The sequence below is a fragment of the Magnolia sinica genome, chromosome 12 (genome assembly GCF_029962835.1).
Source record: "Magnolia sinica isolate HGM2019 chromosome 12, MsV1, whole genome shotgun sequence".
Lineage (NCBI taxonomy): Eukaryota > Viridiplantae > Streptophyta > Magnoliopsida > Magnoliales > Magnoliaceae > Magnolia > Magnolia sinica.
The window spans coordinates 21,810,315-21,831,712 of record NC_080584.1 but is presented as its reverse complement, the minus strand read 5'-3'; the positions used below and the strand labels follow the sequence as shown (position 1 = coordinate 21,831,712).

The 21,398-nt window shown below is 39.6% G+C and overlaps 1 protein-coding gene across 1 annotated transcript in view; it reads right to left on the bottom strand.

Annotated features, from left to right (window-relative positions):
• Window positions 1-21,398, bottom strand: part of LOC131221097 (TATA-binding protein-associated factor BTAF1) — a 97,658-nt gene that overhangs the window by 16,639 nt on the left and 59,621 nt on the right. Inside the window, exons 13-25 of the mRNA XM_058216210.1 lie at window positions 13,922-14,159; window positions 13,158-13,328; window positions 12,623-13,045; window positions 12,089-12,532; window positions 11,703-11,822; window positions 11,138-11,620; window positions 9,195-9,733; window positions 8,306-8,795; window positions 8,139-8,207; window positions 3,611-3,715; window positions 3,293-3,523; window positions 2,948-3,211; window positions 2,774-2,823 (exon numbers count right to left, since the gene is read on the bottom strand). Coding sequence (XP_058072193.1) covers window positions 2,774-2,823; window positions 2,948-3,211; window positions 3,293-3,523; window positions 3,611-3,715; window positions 8,139-8,207; window positions 8,306-8,795; window positions 9,195-9,733; window positions 11,138-11,620; window positions 11,703-11,822; window positions 12,089-12,532; window positions 12,623-13,045; window positions 13,158-13,328; window positions 13,922-14,159 — 3,627 coding nt within the window. The remainder of the gene's footprint in view (window positions 1-2,773; window positions 2,824-2,947; window positions 3,212-3,292; window positions 3,524-3,610; window positions 3,716-8,138; window positions 8,208-8,305; window positions 8,796-9,194; window positions 9,734-11,137; window positions 11,621-11,702; window positions 11,823-12,088; window positions 12,533-12,622; window positions 13,046-13,157; window positions 13,329-13,921; window positions 14,160-21,398) is intronic.

The following is a 21,398-nucleotide window of genomic DNA, read 5'->3' as shown; positions in this document are numbered from 1 at the left end:
CAGATTGATCTGGATCCTCCAAACACGCCGATGACAATTCCAAGTCTTCTTCCCTAGTGTCCCCCTTGCAACTCTGATATCTCTAACAGTTGTTGGGAGTAATCCTAAAAATCATCAGAGTCACCTTCGATCGAGGTCACCAGAGTAAGCGATCGCACCACGTTGGCATCCACCAGGTCTTCAAGTCTTCCCACTACACAAGCTCTCGAGAAAAGATGAGGTTATGTGACTAAGTTTAATTGGGGCAACAAATTTCGAAATATAAAAAGATTATTGATCCCACACATGCATAAAGTTAAGTAATCGCTAGCATGTGGAGATAATAAGTTAAATACCGTGCATGTCGAGGACGACGCAAGGGTGAAATCTCTTTTCCTCACTTGAAGCGGGGCGACAATATCAAGATGCTAAGTGTTAAATAGTGCCTCTGTCACACCATTTAGTTGGCCACATGGCATTGTCTCATCCACATGCCCCACAACAAGAGACGTCATCGAACATGTGTCACCCTCTCCACCTACGCCATGTGTCAAATCCTACGAGCTTCATGTCACTGAAACATTTTGAACCTCTACTTCCTCCTGCCTTGGTACTCGAACCTATAGGTCGGCGAAAGTAACACAAACATTGGTGAGAATCCAATGCCCCGAAAACCCAAGGGTTCCTCCACAAGGTTCGTCCACGAAGGGCGAGTCAAGGCCGTTATGAACCCCTTTCTCTACAAAATCCTCTTCCAATCCTATTGTCGTTGTACTGAAGCCTTTAGGCTTCGCACCCAAGCCTTCGTCGAACCGGATGGAGTTGCCAAAGCACAAAGCCTCCCGAGCTCCAAATCTATACTCCTTGAAAGATTTGGGGCTAGAAGCGCCTTTATGTTCCCATTGCTCAGCTCTGCAGAGCCTTTTGCCACCTCCCTCTTCTGCATAATGGTCACAGTCCCCGTTCTCACGACTCTTCCTTTATTCCTTTTCTTTATGTTGGGGCCCAATCGAGCTTTTTGGACTGCTAACATCTGGCCTCTGAATCTCTCATCATGCAATAGTTCTTCTACCTTCCTACGTTCCTCCTCAGTGCGCATCTGCGCAAATGCAAAACCTTGACTCTGTCCGGAGATGAGGTCTCGCAACAACAAAACATCCACGACATCTCCTACACAATCAAAAACCCTCGAAAAATTAATTGGGAGCCATCCATCTAGAAATCCAATAATGAAAAGAGTTGGGTACTCCGCTAGCTCCTCTTTACACGACGAGACTCTCCTCTGATGTCTTTTCCTACTTTGAACGATTGTTCGGTCTCTTTCCTCATTGCGGGCTTCAACGATTTCTTTGCCTTTATCCATTGCTGAGATAATAACTCCAATCCTCTTCTCCTCCCGAGAATCCCAAGCTTCAGTCCTCCCTTCGTTCCCTTCTCGATCCAAGTTCCTTCCTCCCCGATCCTCTCAATTCTTTCGAACTTTCAAGATCTCCCTCTCTCGTCATTCGAGAGCCTGTCTTAAACTATTGGATCTCACAATGGACAATTTAAGAAGGTGAGGCATGATAATCCCAAATGTGTGTTTATTATGTTGTAACGAGGAGTTGGGCGATCATTTATTTATTCTCCATTTCCCTTTTTGCATCAAAGATTTGGGTTGGCTTTCTCATTCTCTTTGGAATCTCATGGGTTAACCTAACATTAGTAAATCAGGTTTTTTTTTTTTTTTTTTGGCTTGGCATGGAGGGGGAAAGGTAAAGTCGGTAAACGAATTTGGCACTTACATTTATTAGCAGGTCTTTGAAGTATTTGGTTGGAGAGAAATAGCTGCTATTTGAAGAATCACAGGGGTTGTCCTCTGGAAGTTTTCAATAGGGCAAAACAAAATGTAATAGAATGGGGGCATGCAGCTAATATACTAGTTGCTGATCAGTTTCCAGTTAGTCGGTTAGAGTTGTATAGTCTCTATGTTTTGTTTCTTCTTTTCTTTTTCTCTTGTATTCTTTGGCCTTTGGCCTTTTTCAATAAAATTCACTATTATCACTTCAAAAAAAAAAAAAAAAAAAAAATCACTTTGAAACTGTCACAAAACACCAATGTGACATCACACTAACAAAATAGACAGTGAGGAGTCCTTACCTCAGTGGTAGACTCTGAGGAGTTTCAACACGAGGTCTAGGGTTCGATACCCATAGGTGGTGAAATCCCACTACGGCATGCTTGGGTATGTGTGTGTCAGGTGCGTGGGTTAAAAATTAAAATAATAATAATAATAATTAAAAAAAAAAAAACAGCACACTAACAATATAGACAGTGAACAAACCTAACCTAAAAGTGTCATTTTAACAAGGCAATCCAAACAACTTAAATATAGCCAACAATATAATATGTCAACCACTCAAGCATTTTTGTTTGAACAAATTTTGAGACATGAGAATGTACAAGGTGCATAATTTATGCATCTAAACAGTTACAAGGTGTACTGCATTGAATGCTGTTCAATATATTGCTAAAGTGTATGCACACATGCATGCTGCATTGAATGCTGTTCAATATATTGCTAAAGTGTATGCACACATGCATGCCTATAGACATGTCACTTGTATTAGAGTGGAAGTCACTCAATATGATTTATTCAAATTTGATATTCTGTTCGAGAAATTTATGACACCAAAGCAATAAAATACATGAAGTGCATCTATGTTTCTAAAATGTAGTAGGCGACCATGACAATGAGGCAGAGAGACATATATGCAGCTAATATATGAGGAAGCATCCAGAGACTGTGACTCACCTTTTCATATGAGTTTGGAACAAATCTCTTTCAATTATGTCAAGAAAGGACTGCATGCAACACCATCATTAAAAATAAGAAGTCGTAACCTTGCACATAAAAATAATAATAATAATAATAATAATAATAATAACAACTCAAATCTGAACAGGAAATAGAAAAAATAAATCATACTTTGTGCTGAGCAAATATCAAAACTCGGTGCTGCCCAACACCGACAGCACCCTCAGCACTAGATGCATCTAAACCTATTCCACACTCTTCCAGTATCTCTTGAAGAGCAACCAACTTGGGAGAGTGGTGCAGTTCATGAAGTTGAGATGAAATGTCAGCACTGCCAGGGATTAGTTCTGATAAAGCAGACTTTAAGGAATCAGGAGGCTTTTCACCAACGACGAGCAATGGATGACTACAAAGCTTTAACAAGTATTTAAGTGCCTGTAATTTACAAATGAAAGAACAAGCATTAGATGAAACACAATTAACTGATGTTTCCACCGAGCACATTGATCAAATTACCTGGAAGACGTGCGAAGATGCTTTTGGGGAAGGGCTTGTTTCTTCTGCTGTAATTGGTTTCCCATCTACATTTACCATAGTTGAGATTTCTTTTCTAGCATCCGAACTGGAGAACTGCTCATAAAGTTTTAATTGGACAGGGCTCAGATCACAATATCTGTCCTGAATAATTTTCTCTGGCAGATCAGACAAAACCTCATCTTTGGTTCGACGGAGGAGGAAGGGCATAACCTGTTGGCAGTTGGACAGACGCATTCATTTGAGTTGAAAATGCACATGACATTGAATACTTCACAATATAGAATCCAGATGTAACACCTGCTTGTGCAATGCTTCCATAGCAAGAGCTCCTGCTTCAGCATCCTTGGCAGAACGTTTAGAGTCTTTAGCCGCTTGTAATGGTTTGCCATAAGTTGCTTGGAACTGTAGAAGCCACCACATAATCAGTTGGCATGAGGACAGGACCATAATGAGCAGTCTATAAGAGAGGGAAGGAGGGAGATGTTCACATCCAAACTGGTTAGACCGATAATTTACCATTATATCAGCATACAGTTTCTAGCTTTGTCAAGCTTGTGTGACATCAACCCATTCAAAACGTTGCCCCCCACTATGAGGACACCTTGTGCAAAAATCATCCTAATCCATCCATCACGTGGGCCAAACCTGTCCTTTTCATACATCAGTGGCTATCAATTGATTAATATGGTATGGCCGACTGATTTTGGCACTAACTGATACTCATGGTGGGGCAACCCTTGTGCAAAAATCATCCCAATGCATCCATCAACTGGGCCAAACCTATCCTTTTCATTACATCAGTGGCTATATCAATTGATTAATATGGTATGGCCCACCGATATTGGCACTTACTGATCCTCGTGGTGGGGCAACCCTGTTGGAGAGGCTGAATGTCACATGCATGACAAGTTGGAATTTATCTGTTGGTTGGAAATGCGCATTTCTCACTCACACATGCGGTTGCACACACAAACCCATGGACATGACAGGTTGCAACTTATCTGCTGGTTGGAAGAGCATTTTTTTTTTTTTACATCCATTTTTTTTTTCTTTCCATCTCCATTGTGTTCTTTTACCATAAATTTTTTATTTTCTACATAACAATAATCTGTAGCATAGACTTGTACTCTGGACCTGTAGTATATATACGTTTCATTTTCAAATCCATGTGGTTCTTTTTCTTCTTTCTTTTTCTTTTTTTCATTTCCATACATGAGATGGGCTCAACCCAAAAATCAATTTTGAAAAACGCCATCTACCATTGGGTTGTGGGCTTGGACCCACGTCCATCTGATTCATGAGTTCGACAAATATATAAACTATGAATTACCTTAATAAATAGGTTTGTTCAAAAAGTAACAACTCAAAATCCAGCTCTGGATAGACAGCCACCTTACAACACAGACGACCAATACAAGCATGAAAATTTTCTCAAAACACAAAACAAATATCAAAACAGGCATTTTCAATATTTAATATATCTGATATTCATTTTTTACTGGAAATTTAGCACCAACATGACCAATATGGGCACTGGTATGACCAATATGCATAACTTGTATCAGTTTTTGGGCTAGCCAATGTGGGAACCAGAATGATATTTGAAGCCTTGATACAACTTTTGTATGTGAAAGAAAGGCCACCAAAATCCTGCATCACTTTCTTTGCGCAGGCATTAAAGGACTCAACATCCACAACATGATATGAACAAAAAGAAGCATTTTCTATGCAAGATTTCATTAAATAAAATTAAAAAATAGCCCCTAATACATTATTCAGTAACCTCTACCAACTCTTTCATCTAATTAAAAACATACATATGGGTTAAAATATCACCTGATATGATACATATTTTATGATTTGTAGCTCCATGACAAAACAAGAGTATTGTGCTTCACTCAAAGAACTATAATATAATCATAGGACATATACCCCACAATATTAAAATACAGCATTTAGTTAATTTATATTTACCTCAGTTCTTCTCACCTTTCTTATTCATAACATATTTAATTGTTATTATAAACATATATGAAAAAAAGCATACAACACATTTTCCAAAATGCAACCCATATTCAAACAATTCACATCATGCTCTGCGATAAAGATAGTTTAGTTTTTGCAGAAAATATTAACAAAGCAATGCAAAACTTTTTCTAAATGCATAATGTAAAGGCTCATGCTCCTGATATTTAGTAAAGAATATCGTGTGTGCCGCTTAGAGCAGCATATGCCTATTTTTGAAGGGTCTCTCTTTAAAGAGCAACCCATCACGTGCACACACAATACTTTTAGAGAAAGATACACAACGCATAGATAGGGTACGGATGCAGGTAATTAATTTGACTTTAGTTTGGTGGGATGGGAAAAGCAAGTGACAAGTCCAAGCATTCGCCTTAAAAGAAGAACAGTTTCAAATGGATTATGCAGAAATAGTTGAATTACGTAGAAAATGAGAAAGAGATATCAGAAAGACGGAGTACAGATTCAACAATTCAAGGAGACAAGGGCAACCAGAATTAAGCAGGCACCTAACTAATGAAAAGGATGATAGGCCATTGATTATACATATATTTGGAGAGACAGAAAAGGCAAGTCATAGGTCCAAGTACACACCCAAAAAAAAAAAAAAAAACAGCTATAAATAGAATATGGCGGAATAATTGAATAAAGACATGAAGCGCTGAAATGACCAATAGATACAATTATCCAATGGGAGCTAAAAAGATGTCGAGTCAGAGTATGGATGGAACCAGAATATAATGAAGGACTTCATGGTGTCATGATGTTTATACATACATGGGTGTTAAGAGAATAACATTGCTAACCTCGGCTGATCTCAGATATGGCCAAGAAAAGAAGTGAGGTAGGACAAAAACAGGCTATTAGCTAAATGAAATTGCAACCAGTGTTTTAAATATCGACAATATCAGCCAATATATCCCACGATATATCTTGTATCCCACCTATGCGATACGAAATGCACAGGTGGTGCCGATATATCCCACCTATTCGATCCAGTGAGCATTTTTTTTTATATTCGATCCATGTTTTTGTTGTAAGTCACGTTAAACCAATGTCAAATGGTTACAAATCTATAATTCTTCATGTTTTCCATGAAAAATCATGGATTTGGAATTTCGATTTCGAGATTTGGGGGAGATGTGTCAAGTTGTAGAAAATTGAAAAAAAATTAAAATTTCTCAATTTCTCACAAATCAGTTGCAATCTTTGTATCCAAGCACAAAATTAAACATGTATGTAACCTGATATAGTGATTCTTCTTTTACTTTTGAATGTATTGCTTGTGTTTCCATACATGTCTTCTTACGTTTATAAATTATATGAATAAATTTTGAATATACTTGCATCAATTCTATTGAAAAATGCATACATTAGGACCCCATACAAAGGAAACCCCTATTATGTGCACTTTTTTATAATGTTTTGATTTCCAAGTGTGTATTGATGTCTTTTTCAACAATCCCTGAAGTTTCATTGAAAAATCGACCAATTTCCCAATGTTCCCATGTTTCCCAACAACGATGATACATTATGCGATACAACCGATATATCCCATGCAATAACCGATATGTATCCATATCCCAAGGGTGAGATACATTACGCAATAACGATATTTAAAACATTGATTGCAACCATAGTACGTCAATTAGAGCTTGGGTTTGGCCTGTCACTGAGTTGAGTAGACTTGGCACTCAGCGGTCAAGAAATTAAAAATATAAATAGAACACACACTCTCTAACAAGGAAAAAAAAAAAAAAAACACAAACGGATATTTTCAAGATTTTCTAACATTTCACATGAGTGTTTAGTAAGGGTATGTTTGGTTGCACCAAATATCATGGTTAACCAGTCTAAGCAAAATATCGTGAAATTTCATGATATCTGGTGCAACCAAACGCACCCTAAATAAAAGTTCTAATATTTTATGAATAAAAAGTAAATACAATTTCTCACACATTCAAGATATGATGCATGCAAATAGGTGCTTTGGGAAAACTATACCGGTGGTCAATAATCAATAAAGGCACATAGAAGACCAAAGGCTATAATAGCCCTTCCATTCTAGACAAATTTCAGTGCATGACAATCCATGGTGGGGCCCATCATATCTAGCAGGTCCCCCATGGCATTCAAGTTGGACACCCGAAAATCAGGCCAATCCAACCATCATGTGGGCCACCCCGCGAATTTGGAGGTTTTTTGGTGGCAGTCAATGGTGTATAAGCACCAAGCATGTGAATAGGCAGGCTGCAGGTGAATAACTTTTACATGGATATGACTGGATTTTTACATGCAGTAGAGCAGCATTTCACACGCAGATGAATAACATGTGGAATAGGTTTATTCTACTGGAACTTAAAGAGGACCAGGCCTTTTTCTTTTTTCTTTTTTTTTCTTTTTTTTCTTTTTTTTTTTTTTTAAGAGAATGCAGAACAGCTCTATTTATTTATTTTTGTTTTACTAGGGCAAATCCCATTCACTCAGTGGGTTCAACTCTTTGGTGACTCGAACAAATCAGCCCTGAATCGGATAATCCAGGTAAAACTCCACCCATGCACCCAATTGGTGACCGGGCCAAGTTGACTCGTCCAAGTCCTGGGTTGACCCGCCAGGGTTGGCAAACTATGAATGCAACAGCTTGACAACCAAATAGCATGAATATTTATGCAAACAAAAGACTGCTGAGAGCATCCACAACTCCACCAGAAGGATGTTTTAACAAATGGTTAGCAAAACCATTAACAGGTAAATCCAAGAAATCTAACAGGGATGAGTGGTATAGCAATATGAAGATTAACACCTGTCTTTCTGTCCCAAGAAACCCTGGCATTAGAAAGTCAAAGAGGGACCAGAGCTCCAACACATTATTCTGCAACATACATAAAAGGTAAAGTACATCATTGGTCAGATCAAAACGAGCAAAGATTTTGGCATCACAACCTTAAAAAAACAAATAATGCCACTAACCTGAACTGGTGTCCCACTCAGTATAAGACGGTGTTCAGCTTTCAAATGTTTTACCGCACCAGTGATTTTAGACTTTGAATTCTTGATGATATGTCCCTCATCTAAAATACAGTAATTCCAAATAAGCTGCCCAAGATGATCAATATCTTTACGGATAACATCGTATGATGTTATTATGACATTATACTTTTCAAATTGATCCCGAAGTGAGGTGCGCTCTTGCGCAGAACCAACATACTGGAGAGGAATCAATACAGAGATGTCAATGTACTTTTCTATTTCATAGGCCCAGTGTCCAACTAATGTTGAAGGACAGATTATTAATGATAGCGGGTCCTTTCCGTTGTTGGAAGCACGTCGCTCTGCTATATCAGATGCCACAATCGCAGATGCTTGAAGAGTTTTACCGAGTCCCATGTCATCACATAGAATTCCATGAAGCTTGAACCGTTTCAAGAAAGACAACCAATTTATACCCTCTTGCTGATACCTAGAGGAACCAAACAATATTTGTAAGCTCAAAGACAAATATTAGTACTATCTGTAACTGTTTATGGTTGATAAAATGTTGGATGAATATGTAAAGGGCATGCCTCTAATCACTCAATTGAGGATCTTTGTGTTGAACTTCCTTGGTTTATATCCATCAATGGGCATGTCAACATTTTTGTTCTGTAAGCATGTTTTAGTAAACAAGCTTATTGTCCACCCAATGTACATGGATTAAAATATGCTACATAGGAATCTTTAACCCTATACATTAAAAAGGACGCTAGAACAGAATGCACAGTAACAAAAAACGATGTCAAATGCAGGCAGGGTTCTAACAATAATAGATCAGATATGTATTTGAATAAGCCTCTCTAGATAATGCAATTATCGAAAGTACCTTCTCAGCGTCACTTTCAACTCAGCAGAAAGCTTGTAATCGTCGATATGAGAGTTGTCGAGTAGTTGCTCTAGAAACTGTGCATCTTCTGTGTTTCTAGATAACGTTTCACACAGTCCTACTGGTGGTGGGAGGCCCCTTGCTAACGGCAGAAGAGGTACAAGGGCAGCAAAACTATGTGTCACACTCTGTCTGACAGCATGATCACAATCACTCATGCACCCCAGAAGAGGAACGACTAGCAAAGGAGCATATGGAACCAGTTCTACTCCCAATCCTTGAACAAGCAAACTTACAAGCATGCCAGCACCCTGTCTGGAATGTACAGAATCGGAATCCCCAAGCATAGGAATGACTTTCTCAATGACAGCTCCCATTACACAGTTTGTCATTGACTTGGCCATTGATGCAATACATCTTGAAGCAGCTAATCTAACAGCAACATGGTGATGGCGCACACATTCAAATATGCATGGAACAAGTGTCAGCAATTTGGACTTCAACGTCTCATCCACCATTGGTGCGATAGAATGTACTACCTGTAAAACAAGCAATGTTCAATAGTGAGAAACATAAAGGATACTCAGGAAGCCTACTTATTGCACACAATTAGTTGAAGGTATTAAGCTAATGATGGTGTAATAAGGCTTAGATGATGATGACGGCTAGCGGGTCAAGTTCAAGATGTAGAACTAAAACACAAAGGAGCATTTATAAGTTTATCGAGCAATGAAACACTGAATTCTTCCTACCTTATTTGGGTGCAACTCATGTGGGACTCAGATGGACCCACCAAAGAACATGCCGGACCATTGGATGATGGGTCCAATGTGGATTGCACACGACCTTAAAATCACCCAATCGGATTATCGAAGGCATCCAACTAAGGGCCTGAAAAGTGGACCTTATTACAACTTTTATCTTAATTTTGTATGGCCTCCACGGCCTTTGATAATTATGGTGAATTTGGGGCAATGTCCAATCCGTAGTGATTTTGGGCCCAGCTAGGCCCTGGGAAGTCTTCCCACATGAATAAGGGGACAAATTCCTAGTCATTGCATTGAGTTCCATTCAGGATAAAGACAGTAAGAGGCTAGAATGAAAATCGAAAAAAGAAAACAGGTATTTTAGTTAAACATGACATTCCACAAAAAAAAAAAAGCATTAAAAAAATAATAATAATAATAATAAATTGGTTGGGATATGCTTGAGACACAGAAATGCACTCACCGGTATCATTTCAGAGTTCAGACATACTCAAGTTTATTCAGTTTACAAAAATAATTCGTCATGAATGCATATAGATCAAACTAAACACAGCCTTAAACAATTCAGCTAATCAGTACCACAGTTTTCTATTTCCAATAAACCTGAAGTATCCCTTAAAATAAGGACACAAAATTTAATTAAATTGCATATTTTCACTGAAAATACGAACTACTCAACTACGCTGCTACAAGACTACAGCTACAACTTACAGACTCATACATATCCCATTGACCAAAATACCTGTTACCATTAAAAAATTTGGGCTAGTCAAATCCTAGTCAGCTAGTGAGTTCAACAAAGTCCAGCTTCAAACAACTTTTGAGTCTTCACATTGAGAAAACTTCAGAAATATTTATGATTCATTTATAGTATCCACAAACAACTAAACCAAGAAGTTTGATCACAATGAGAAAAAACAAACCACTTGCAATTAAAAGTTAAAACACAGATTAAGCCTCTTTTTTGCCCCTTCTACACATTAGAGAAAATCTTACTTACAAGATGACGAGGTGGTTAAAACATGTATAACATGTCGAAAGGCATGTTAATAAAGAAAATGAGAACACTGAATAACATCTAGGAGAATGATCATCCTCCGTTAAAAAGCTCACATTTTTGCTAAAATTGCCATAAAAAAAGTTGATGACAACAGCAACATAAAGGGGGAAAATAACCTGGATGTTGTTTATCAAGGCTTGTGGGTCCTTGAGACTGTCAATTGTTTGTGTCATTTTCCATTCATTTGTAGGCACCAACCCTTCTGTGCCACCAGGCTTGAGAACCTCAGTAAGGCAATCCCACAGTTTAGGTAGCTTGTCAAATAACGAACCACCAAATTTCTCACACAAATGCTTTAATGCAAGTTCCGACCCACGTCTGCTTATGAAACCTTCAACCCTTGACCGGTCTTCACCAGAAGAGAGCATTTGAGCCTTTGTCTTCTGATTACCTGTAGCTTTTCCAAAAGAAAGGAGATCTTGATCTTCAATGACCTCTGCAGAACTAAGTAGAGCAGCTTGGGGCGTTTCACAAGGATCCATGCAAGTCAAACTGCAAAGGTTCTTAATTAACTTGTCATTCGGACCTGGCCTACGTGCCACACAGTGAAAAACAAGCTCTGCTAGTGCTTCTGCTGCTTTCTGTTGCAGTATTTCCTCCTTCAAAAACCATTGAAACAAATTCAGGACAAACAAACAACATTGAGTTTGTTTGATACGAGAAATTGCTAACATTATTTACCTGTTCTCTTTTGACAGCAGCCATCAAAGGCAAAATGATTGGATTTAGCCTAGCCGGCAGCTCAGACATCCAGACAACTGCAGCAGCGAGTAAGGCAGAGACAGTAACATGCAAATTGCCCTGCAAAAACTTAAAAATAAGAACTACAATGTAACAAGAAATTTGAGAATTTCACTTCTCTTTCCCCTCAGTTACAGCAAGTACTATAAAAAGGAGACAATTTTGAAGAAACTACAACCAGGTTAACATAATCATCAGCCAAGCATTTCATACAAATGAGCGGTAGAGTTAATTTTTTTGAGCCAGAGTGTTCACTAACTGAGAGCAGCATAAATTAAATGCGAATGCACATTTTCTCACAAAGAAACAGAGGACCAATAAGATACCTGAACGCATTTTAAATAGCCTGAAGTTGACAAAAGTCGTTGCTTTGCTGACTCTATATCATCAACAATGTGCCTTTCTGTAGTTTCCTCCCCAGTTGAATGGTCAACTGGTGGTGCAATTTTGGATGTGAAACTGATTGCATCATCAATAGTTACAGTATCCAGATTAATGTTAATGGTTGGCAACATACTAGCAAACATGCCAGATGAATCAACCACGCGGAACAAGAGACTGGCCTCACTACGCATCTTTGTGTAAGTTCTAGAAAGCTCAGAATAAGGAAGAAGTGAATCTTTTGTCGGGAATGAAGGATCAGTACAAGTTAACAAATCCAACAACCATTGTCTGAGATGGTTGATAAAGCCAAGCATACTTGCATGCATTCCAGGGGGGACCCTGCTTCTCAGCTCTCTGAACCAAGCAACAAGAACCATTGAGGCCACCTGTATGAATTTATTGTTTGGTTTGTAAGTCATTGGGAGAGGAAATTGAACACTACCACAAATTCATTCAAATGAAATTCACATGTTTACCTGTCGCTGGACCCCAGATAATGAGGTAAGGTCCTTCCACAATGGATCAAAAACAAATTGCAAAGACGCCTCAGGCAACTTAGATGCCAAAATACCCAAGGCTGTAGCTGTAACCACTCGTGTACGAGTGACTGATTTTTCACTGTCTGCACCAACAATTATCTTAGTGAACTTGCTAGAAACTTCACTTCTTTCCAGCAAGTGAGCGTCCTTCACCGTATCAAAACCAAAATTATGGTTACAGTCATTCTCCAGTTTCACAGCTCTCATCTTAGCAGCAGCCCTAAAATGACTTTTCCGAGGGAGCGCCACTGGCCAAAACATTTTTGTAGCATCCAAGGGGGAGCCATATGGAGTAGTTGCAAGCTCTATCCAAGAAGAAATGTATGAAATTGATGCAGCTTCCAAATCTGACTCTGGACACTGAAATGAGAATATTTGCCAGCCATGAATATGAGAACAGCAAATAACAATAAACTGTTATTTTCTTGAAAATCACTGAAGTTAGGTGCATGTGGATGCAAACAGAAAAAACCTGAACCAAGAGTCTCCACACCCTCTCTGAGCACAGTAAAATTTCCTCATTTGATTCCAAAAGCAAGTTCTGAAAGACAATCCTAAGAGTATCTCCCAAAATAGAGGCAGGCCAGAAACTACCAGCCATGGGTTCAGAGCTCTTCCCACAGCTGGCTTCAAGCAGCCGCTCCTGCAAAAGAAATTCATTGTTGATTTAACATAGGAACAGAATATATGTTCCAATGAATAGATAGCAGTAGAGAACCATGTATGAATAGTTCCACACGTGTATACAACTTTGGCCTTTCTAAAACCTGGACTGGTTTGGACTCAAACCAGCCACAAAAAAGGGCCACATCACCACAACCCGAGGTCAATGGTGGTCAACTTTTTCTTGATGTAAGCCAAGATGCCAAGATTTCTTGGTGGAGCTTGAATGAACAACCTTCCTTTAAAACGCTAGGCATCCTATCCACTATACCAGAAGCACTTTGTTTGTTTATTCCCTTCAATTTTTTAATAAGTAATGTCTTAGCTTAGGATGGATGAAATTCTTGAACCAGCGGTTGGACCAAACTGTACACAAAAGGTTTAGGGTAGAGGGAGAGAGTACTGGAGATAATGCATAAATAACGTAAATTCTAATGGAAAAATACAACAAAACTAACCAAGTAAATGTATAAAAAGTAAGAAAAAGAAAACTAACAGAAGCTTGTAGTTCACTGTTACTGGCATAAAATAAAACTTACTAGAGTGCGTTAACTGGCATAAAATAAAACTTACTAGAGTGCGTATGGCTGCATGGCGAACTGAAGTAATGCTGTGCCGCATAAATGGCCACAATCGTGGTGCGAGAGTTGATAATATATAAGGATTCTCCTCATACTTAACCCCGTCTCCTTGTTCATCAACTTGAACTACATTGAGATCTAATTCTTGTTTCTCAATCGATGCTAAAGCCCCTAACATCTTTGTAGCCATCTCTGGCTGAGAATATATTTCCGCCAACAAATTCATCACGCTGCAACAGAAAACGCAACAGGCCAATTTTCAACAGAGTCAACACCTAGAAATGATTTCTATGTCCGGCAAAAGAGAATAAAGAAAACAGAAATTAACTTCTGCACATACAGGCAACCCTACATGACTAAACTATGCAAACTAAATGCATACTGATGCCTCTAAAAAATTAAATTTTATGCAGGTCAAATTACCAATTACGGTTTCACAAGTGAGAGAGAGTTCACTGAAGATGGCTCAAAAGGCCAAGAAATGCACGCAAACATGAGAGAGAGAGAGAGAGCGTCTCCTATACTTTTTTCTTTTTGTAAATATAAGTGTAGAATCATAGATTAAAGAGACGAGAAAATAGAAGAAGAAAAGACAGAAGAGAAAGGAAGACAGGGAAAAAAGTTCAAGCTGGACATCCCCACCGTTCCTCACCCTTGTACTATTATAGTCAAAATAAGTCCTAATCCAATATAAACATTAAATATAAAAGAGAATGAAGCTTGGTAGGCCATACAGTGGGACAGCCGACATCCACATTCATTGGGAGGGCCATACAATTATATGGCCCATGCCTCATGAGTTGACACTCCCTTGAGTTGAAGCATAGATGTTGCCGATGCCAAGCTTGGAGTATATGCATATAGAACAAGGTGTTCCATATCGGTAAGAGAGGCCGTAACGATCATTATATATATATATATATATATATATATATATATATATATATATTCCAAATATGCATTTTTTTTGTCTGGTGAATCTATGAACTTGACAACCTGGGATTCAATGTTCGCAATATCGATACTATCAGCTGATATATCGGCCGATATTATCGGTATCGCGGTACAGCAATACAAAACCCTCTGGAAGAGACTTTAAAAAAATCAAGGAATACTTGGTATCGATCAATATATCGCTAAATATCGATTGATATCCCTAAATATCGCACGATTCCGCTAAATATCGTGCAATATCGACAATATTATAACTTTTATCAGGATTTTTTTGCCGATACCGCTGGACAACACCTACCCAGTCACGGGGCTATTATAGCCACCTACCAAATTCGTCGATAAAAGGGTCGGGATATCAGGAGACTCGAGACATTGTAAATATTAGAAAAAATCAAGGAAAAAAAAAAGGAGAAAAAAAGCTTTCAAGATGGTGGATTTGGTACTTCAAAAAGGGGTGGCTCTGATCGGAAGCTTCATTTGGTGGGCCATTCGAATCAGAGCATTGCGCCATTTGTAGATGAGTGAATCTTCGTCTCGAACTAACCCAATCAAAGAAAATATCCAGAGAAAATCAAAAAATTTCCGAGATTTGGGTGTGATTTTGGGGTTTCGAGATACCTAAACCCTATCGCCTGGATTTCCCAAAATGGGCTTCAGACCCCTTTTAACGATGCGTAGTCGATTTAATTTCTGACGTTGGGAAGCTAGGTAGGGTCCACCTTGATGTTTGTGAGAAATCCACTCCATCCATCCGTTTACTGAGATCATTTTAGGACATGCGACAGAAAATGAGGCAGATCCAAAACTCAAGTGGGCCGAACTAGAGGAAATAGCGGGGATTCAGTCACCACCATTGAAACATTTCGAAGGCTAGAAAAGTTTGGTATCAGGCTAAGTGTTTCGTGTTTTCGCTTCATCCCAGTGGGAATGACCTTATAAACGAGTTGGATGGCATATAAACATCAAGGTGGAGCCCACGAAGGTTTCAACAGTAGAGAACTTTCCTCAATTTTCCCTCTCATATGGCCCACTTGATTTTTAGATCCACCTCATTTTCTGTCGCATGTCCTAAAATGATATTGGAAAATGGATGGACAGGGTGGATTTCTCACAAACATCCAGGTGGATCCCACCTAGCATCCCAGCGCCGGAACTTCGTGCGAAAGGCTTTCATAAGAAATCCGCGTCCCCCTTTTTAACAGAATCGGATTGGCTGGTGTAACACACACCACCGACCTAGCTGGTGTGTTGACGTCACCTAGTTTTATGGGTCCCATCATGAGGTATGAATTATATCCAATGATTCCAAACCATCCGTCCACTTGACGAGCTCATGGTAATGCTTGAGCCGAAAAATAAGTCATCCAAAAATCAAGTGGACCACATTGTAGAAAGCAGTGGGGGATTGAACGTCTACCATTGAAACCTTTTTGGGGGTCACAGAAATTTTGGATCAATACAATATATGTTTTTCCTCTTCATCCAGATCTGTGTAATCTTATGAACAGATTGGATGGAAAATAAACATTATGGTGGGCCCTACGAATGTTTTAACGGAGAGAATCACTTCTATCTGTGGTGTGGTACTGTGGTGTGGTACATTGAGCTTTGGATATAACTCATTTTTGGGATCAAGATCGAAAATGGTCTCGCCAAATGGATGAATGGTGTGAATATAATAAACACATCATTATGGGGCCCATGTAACTTTGATCTCCTTTGAACCGTGCATGCAACTCGGAGCTCAAGGAGCGTCAATGCTCGCCTTCGCACGACATGTACCCACACCAGCTAGGTGAGTGGTGGGATGCGGATTAGCTACTGAACTCACTACTGAAGTGACGTCACCACGTTTTTTGGACCCCACCATGATATATGCATTGTATCCACACTGTCCATCCATTTAGAGAGATCGTTTTAGGACATGAGCCAAAGAATGGGGCAGATCGAAAGCTCAAGTGGACCCCACAATAGAAAACAGTGGGCATTGAACACCTACCATTAAAAACTTCTTTGGGCCACAGAAGTTTTCGATCAAGCTAATATTTGTATTTTACCCTATTCCATGTCTGTATTAACTTATAAACAAGTTGGATCTCAAATGAACATCATGGTGGGCCCTAAGAAGGTTTCAATGGTCGGCATCACTGTCCCCACTATTTTTTGTGGTAGGATCCACTTGAGATTTGGATCTTCCTCATTCTTTGGCTTATGCCCTAAAATAATCTATCAAAATGGATGGACGATGTGGATACAACACATACATCATAGTGGGCCCCATAGAACATGGTGACTTCACTTCAGTAGCGAGACTCTACCGTTAGGTTCAGTAGCTAATCCGCGTTGTTGGGGGTGTGTGGTACACCAGCCACTCAGTAGGGCCCACCCAGGACGGTCCTCTCAGGGGCTCTTTAGGGCCCACCATGATGTATGTGTTTTATCTACACCGTCCGTCCATCCATTTTGATAGCTCATTTTAGGGCATGAGCCCAAAAAGTAGGCAGATATAAGGCTCAAGTGGACATAATGTTCTTTTACAAATACAATATGTTAGGAGGAAGAGGAGGGAGACAACCTGATATAGGGTGGCGATATGGTCAGCCCACTCTCGATAATCAATTTGGTAGCAAATGTAATTTATGTAGTCATGTGTCGAAAAGTAGGAGGGTAACCTGCTTGAATGAGCATTTAGTGGGAGGGTATCACAATGTTGTGAATTGTCCAAAGTGCCCACAAGATGTGCAAGAAGAGATGACAGCTATATTGAAAAAAAGTATGAAGATCAGAGATAAACGACGTACACGGGAGATGGAGATTAGGGAGGAGTTGGGGAGACCTTCATACGTAGGGGAGGAAGATGTAGTAGATATTGATGAAGATGATGATCATGATTTTATCTATGCAGTTCAAGAATCCATATAGGATGATTGGGAAGGGCAGCAAGAGAGGAGGTGGCAAGAGAGGAGGCTTAAATTTGAGGGGTCTACTCATGAGCGTGGTGGGATGAGTGGAGCAGGGAGGAGTGGGGCAAGGGGGAGATATAGGGGTATGGGGAGGAGTAGTAGCATGCAGGTGCCGGATTTACCGTAAGATCCAAGGATGTACAATGACGCGAGAGGGATATAAAAATAAAAAATAAAGGACATGTTTAGTGGAGGGGATATAAGGAAAAAGGTTGGAAAGCTTATTGCAAAGTTTTTCATATACGATCAAATCCCGACAAATGCAACAGCGAGCCCGTACTTTAATAATATAATAAGCGAGGTGCAGCATGGGGGTAAAGATGTGCAACCGCCCACACTCTTTGAGATAATAGGCAAGTATTTAGATGAAGAGCATGAGATGAAAAAACATATGGATTCACATAAGCAGTCATGGGAGATGTACGGTTGCACTGTCATGTGTGACGATTGGACCGAACCAACGAGGATGTCAGTCATAAATTTTATAGTCTATTGTAGAGTATGGGCAATGTTCTTAAAGTCCATACATGCGAGTGATAAGATTAATGATGCGAACTACATTTACAAATTAATGTACCGTGCCATCAATGATGTTCGGTGGAAGAATATTGTGGAATTTGTTACAAACAATGGGAGTGCATTTGTCAAGGCGGGGAAGGATATACAAAACAGGTAAAATATGTATTGGACCCCGTGCAGCGCATTGTATTAATCTCATGCGAGAGGCGATCGAAAATAAGCCGTCAGTGAAGACCACTATTACTGATGCAAGGCTCATCACGACCTTCATATACAATTACACATTGTTATTAGCCACAATGCGCAAAAAGTGTGGTGGAGATATAATGCGCCCTAGGGTAACGCGGTTTGCCACAAATTATATCGCCTTAAATAGCCTCCTCAAACATAAGCAGTGGTTACGAGAGCTTTTCACTTCTCATGACTACACAGTTTGGGCTAAAAAGGGAAATAGAGTAACCTAGAGAATCGAAGAGCTCGTGTCGCGCCACTCGTTCTAGGATCGCATACGCGGTGTAGTCGGTATTATGGAGCTCATTTATGTAGTGTTGAGCAATGTTCGAAATATCGATATCGTGCAATGTATCGCAACCTTGGGATACAAATACATATCGGTTATTGCACAGGATATATCATTTGTATCACATAATTTATCGCACTTTTTGGGAAACATGGGGAAACATTGGCAAAATGGTTGAATTTTTTTATGAAACTTTAGGGATTATTTAAAAAGACCTTAATTCACACTTTTAAATCATAAAATCTCAAAAAAGAAGTGCGCATAATAAATTTTCTTTGTATAAGGTCCTAATTTATGCGTTATCTGATTGAACTAAGGTAAATATATTCAAATAAGATGCATAACATTTATAAATGTATAAAGATATATATGAAAACATAACCAATGCATTCAAAAGCAAAAGATATAGTGAAATTGGAAAACATATCTATCAATGATGTGTGTATTCAATATCCACCCCGGTCAGAAGATTATTCTGAGGCCCTAACCGACAAGTATAAGGGGGAGTGGTTGAAAGCTATGCAAGAGGAGATGGAATCTTTGCATAAGAACCACACCTATGACATGGTGAAATTGCCCAAGGGCAAGAAAGCTTTGAGCAACAAGTGGGTGTTCAGAAAGAAGGTTGAGCAGAAGAATTCACAGACGATGTTCAAGGCCAGACTTGTGGTGAAAGAGTCTGGTCAAAGGAAAGGCATAGACTTCGAGGAAATATTCTCACCAGTGGTAAAGATGACATCCATACGGGTGTTGCTTGGGTTGGCGGCTAGCATGGATCTAGAGATAGAGCAGTTAGATGTTAAAACTGCCTTCTAAAGTGTGTGTGCAATTTGTTTGGTCAAATCCAAGCAACCAACGACTTGGATGGGACCCTAACCATGGGGCTACCTCGACATAAGATATTGTATCAACACTGTCAATTCATTTTAACATATCATTTTAGGGCATGGACCGAAAAAGAAGGCAGATCCAAATCTAAAGTGGACCACACCACACAAAATAGTGGTCATTGAATGACTACCATTAAATTTTTTGGGGCTACAAAATCTTTGGATCTGCTCACCTCCAGGATACTAGGGAAACTGTTGCTTTGCGCATGTGTGCACGCGCGTAACAGCGCATTTGTTTAGTTACAACTTTTTGTGGAACAAATTTAATGTTGAAAAAGCAAGCGTAGGGCTTCCCCGAGAGAGAAGCCCGAGCACAGTGCCCAACAAATTAATGTGCAAGCGAGCCGTAGCGAGCGCTAACCAGCGGCCTTTAGGTTTATAAATAACCTCCGGCCTCAAGTTAATATTTATGTTTTCCCATCCGGGTTTGTCAAACCTTATGAATGGATTGGATGGCAAATAAACCTCACGGTGGGCCCTAAGAAGCTTTAATAGTGGATATCATTGCCCTCACAGTTTCTCGTGGTATGGTACTCTTGAGCCTTACATCTGTCTCATTTTTGGGCTCATGCCCTAAAATGACCTCTGAAAATGGATGGATGGTGTGGATTAGCTAGAGTACCACACACTAGCGACCTGGTTGGTGTGGGTACGTGTCGTGCAACGATGAGCGTTGACGCTCCTCAAGCTCAGGCTGTACAAACAGTTAAAAGGAGATCAAAGTTACATGGGCCCCACAATAATGTAGTTATTATATCCACACCATTCATCCATTTGGAGAGATTATTTTAGATCATGAGCCCAAAAATGAGTCATATCCAAAGCTCAAGTGGATCACACCACAAATAGCAATGGGACAAGGATTCTCACTATTAAAATATTTGTAGGGCCCACCATGACATTTATTTTCCATCCAATCTGTTCACAAGATCACAAAGACCTAGATGAAGAGGAAAAACAAATATCATATTGATCCAAAGCTTCTGTGACCCCTGAAAGGGTTTCAATAGTAGACGTTCAATCTCCCGCTACCTTTTTCAATGTGGTCCACTTGATCTTTGGATCTGTCTTATTTTTCGGCTCAAGCCTTACGACGAGTACTCCAAATGGACTAACGGTTTGGATATAACATATACCTCATGATGGGACCCACAAAACTTGGTGACGTCAACACACCATCCAAGTCCGTGGTGTGCAAGACACCAGCCCATCCGGTTCCCGTAAAAGGGGCTTGAGACCCTTTTTTTCGAAGCGGAGAGGGTTCCGGCATTCCGGAACCCTAAACTCTCTCCCAAATCTCTAATTTTTTCAGATTTTGCCGAGGAATTCTCCGGATTTCACGAAGGATTTCTCGGATTTCACGGAGGATTTCTCGGATTTCGCCCAAATCTCTCCCGATTTCTCTAAATTTCGACGGATTTCACCTCCCAAATCAGAGATTTTGTTTGCACTAACCTAATGCTTCGATTCAAATGGCCCATAAAACGCAGCTTCGATCAGGGGATCTCCTCTACAGGTATCGAAATCTACCTGTTGAAAGTTTTTATTTTTTCTCTTCTTTTTTTTTTTTTTGTTTTTTCAGATAATGTTGTCCCAAAACCCTGAAGTTGGCTATATATTAGC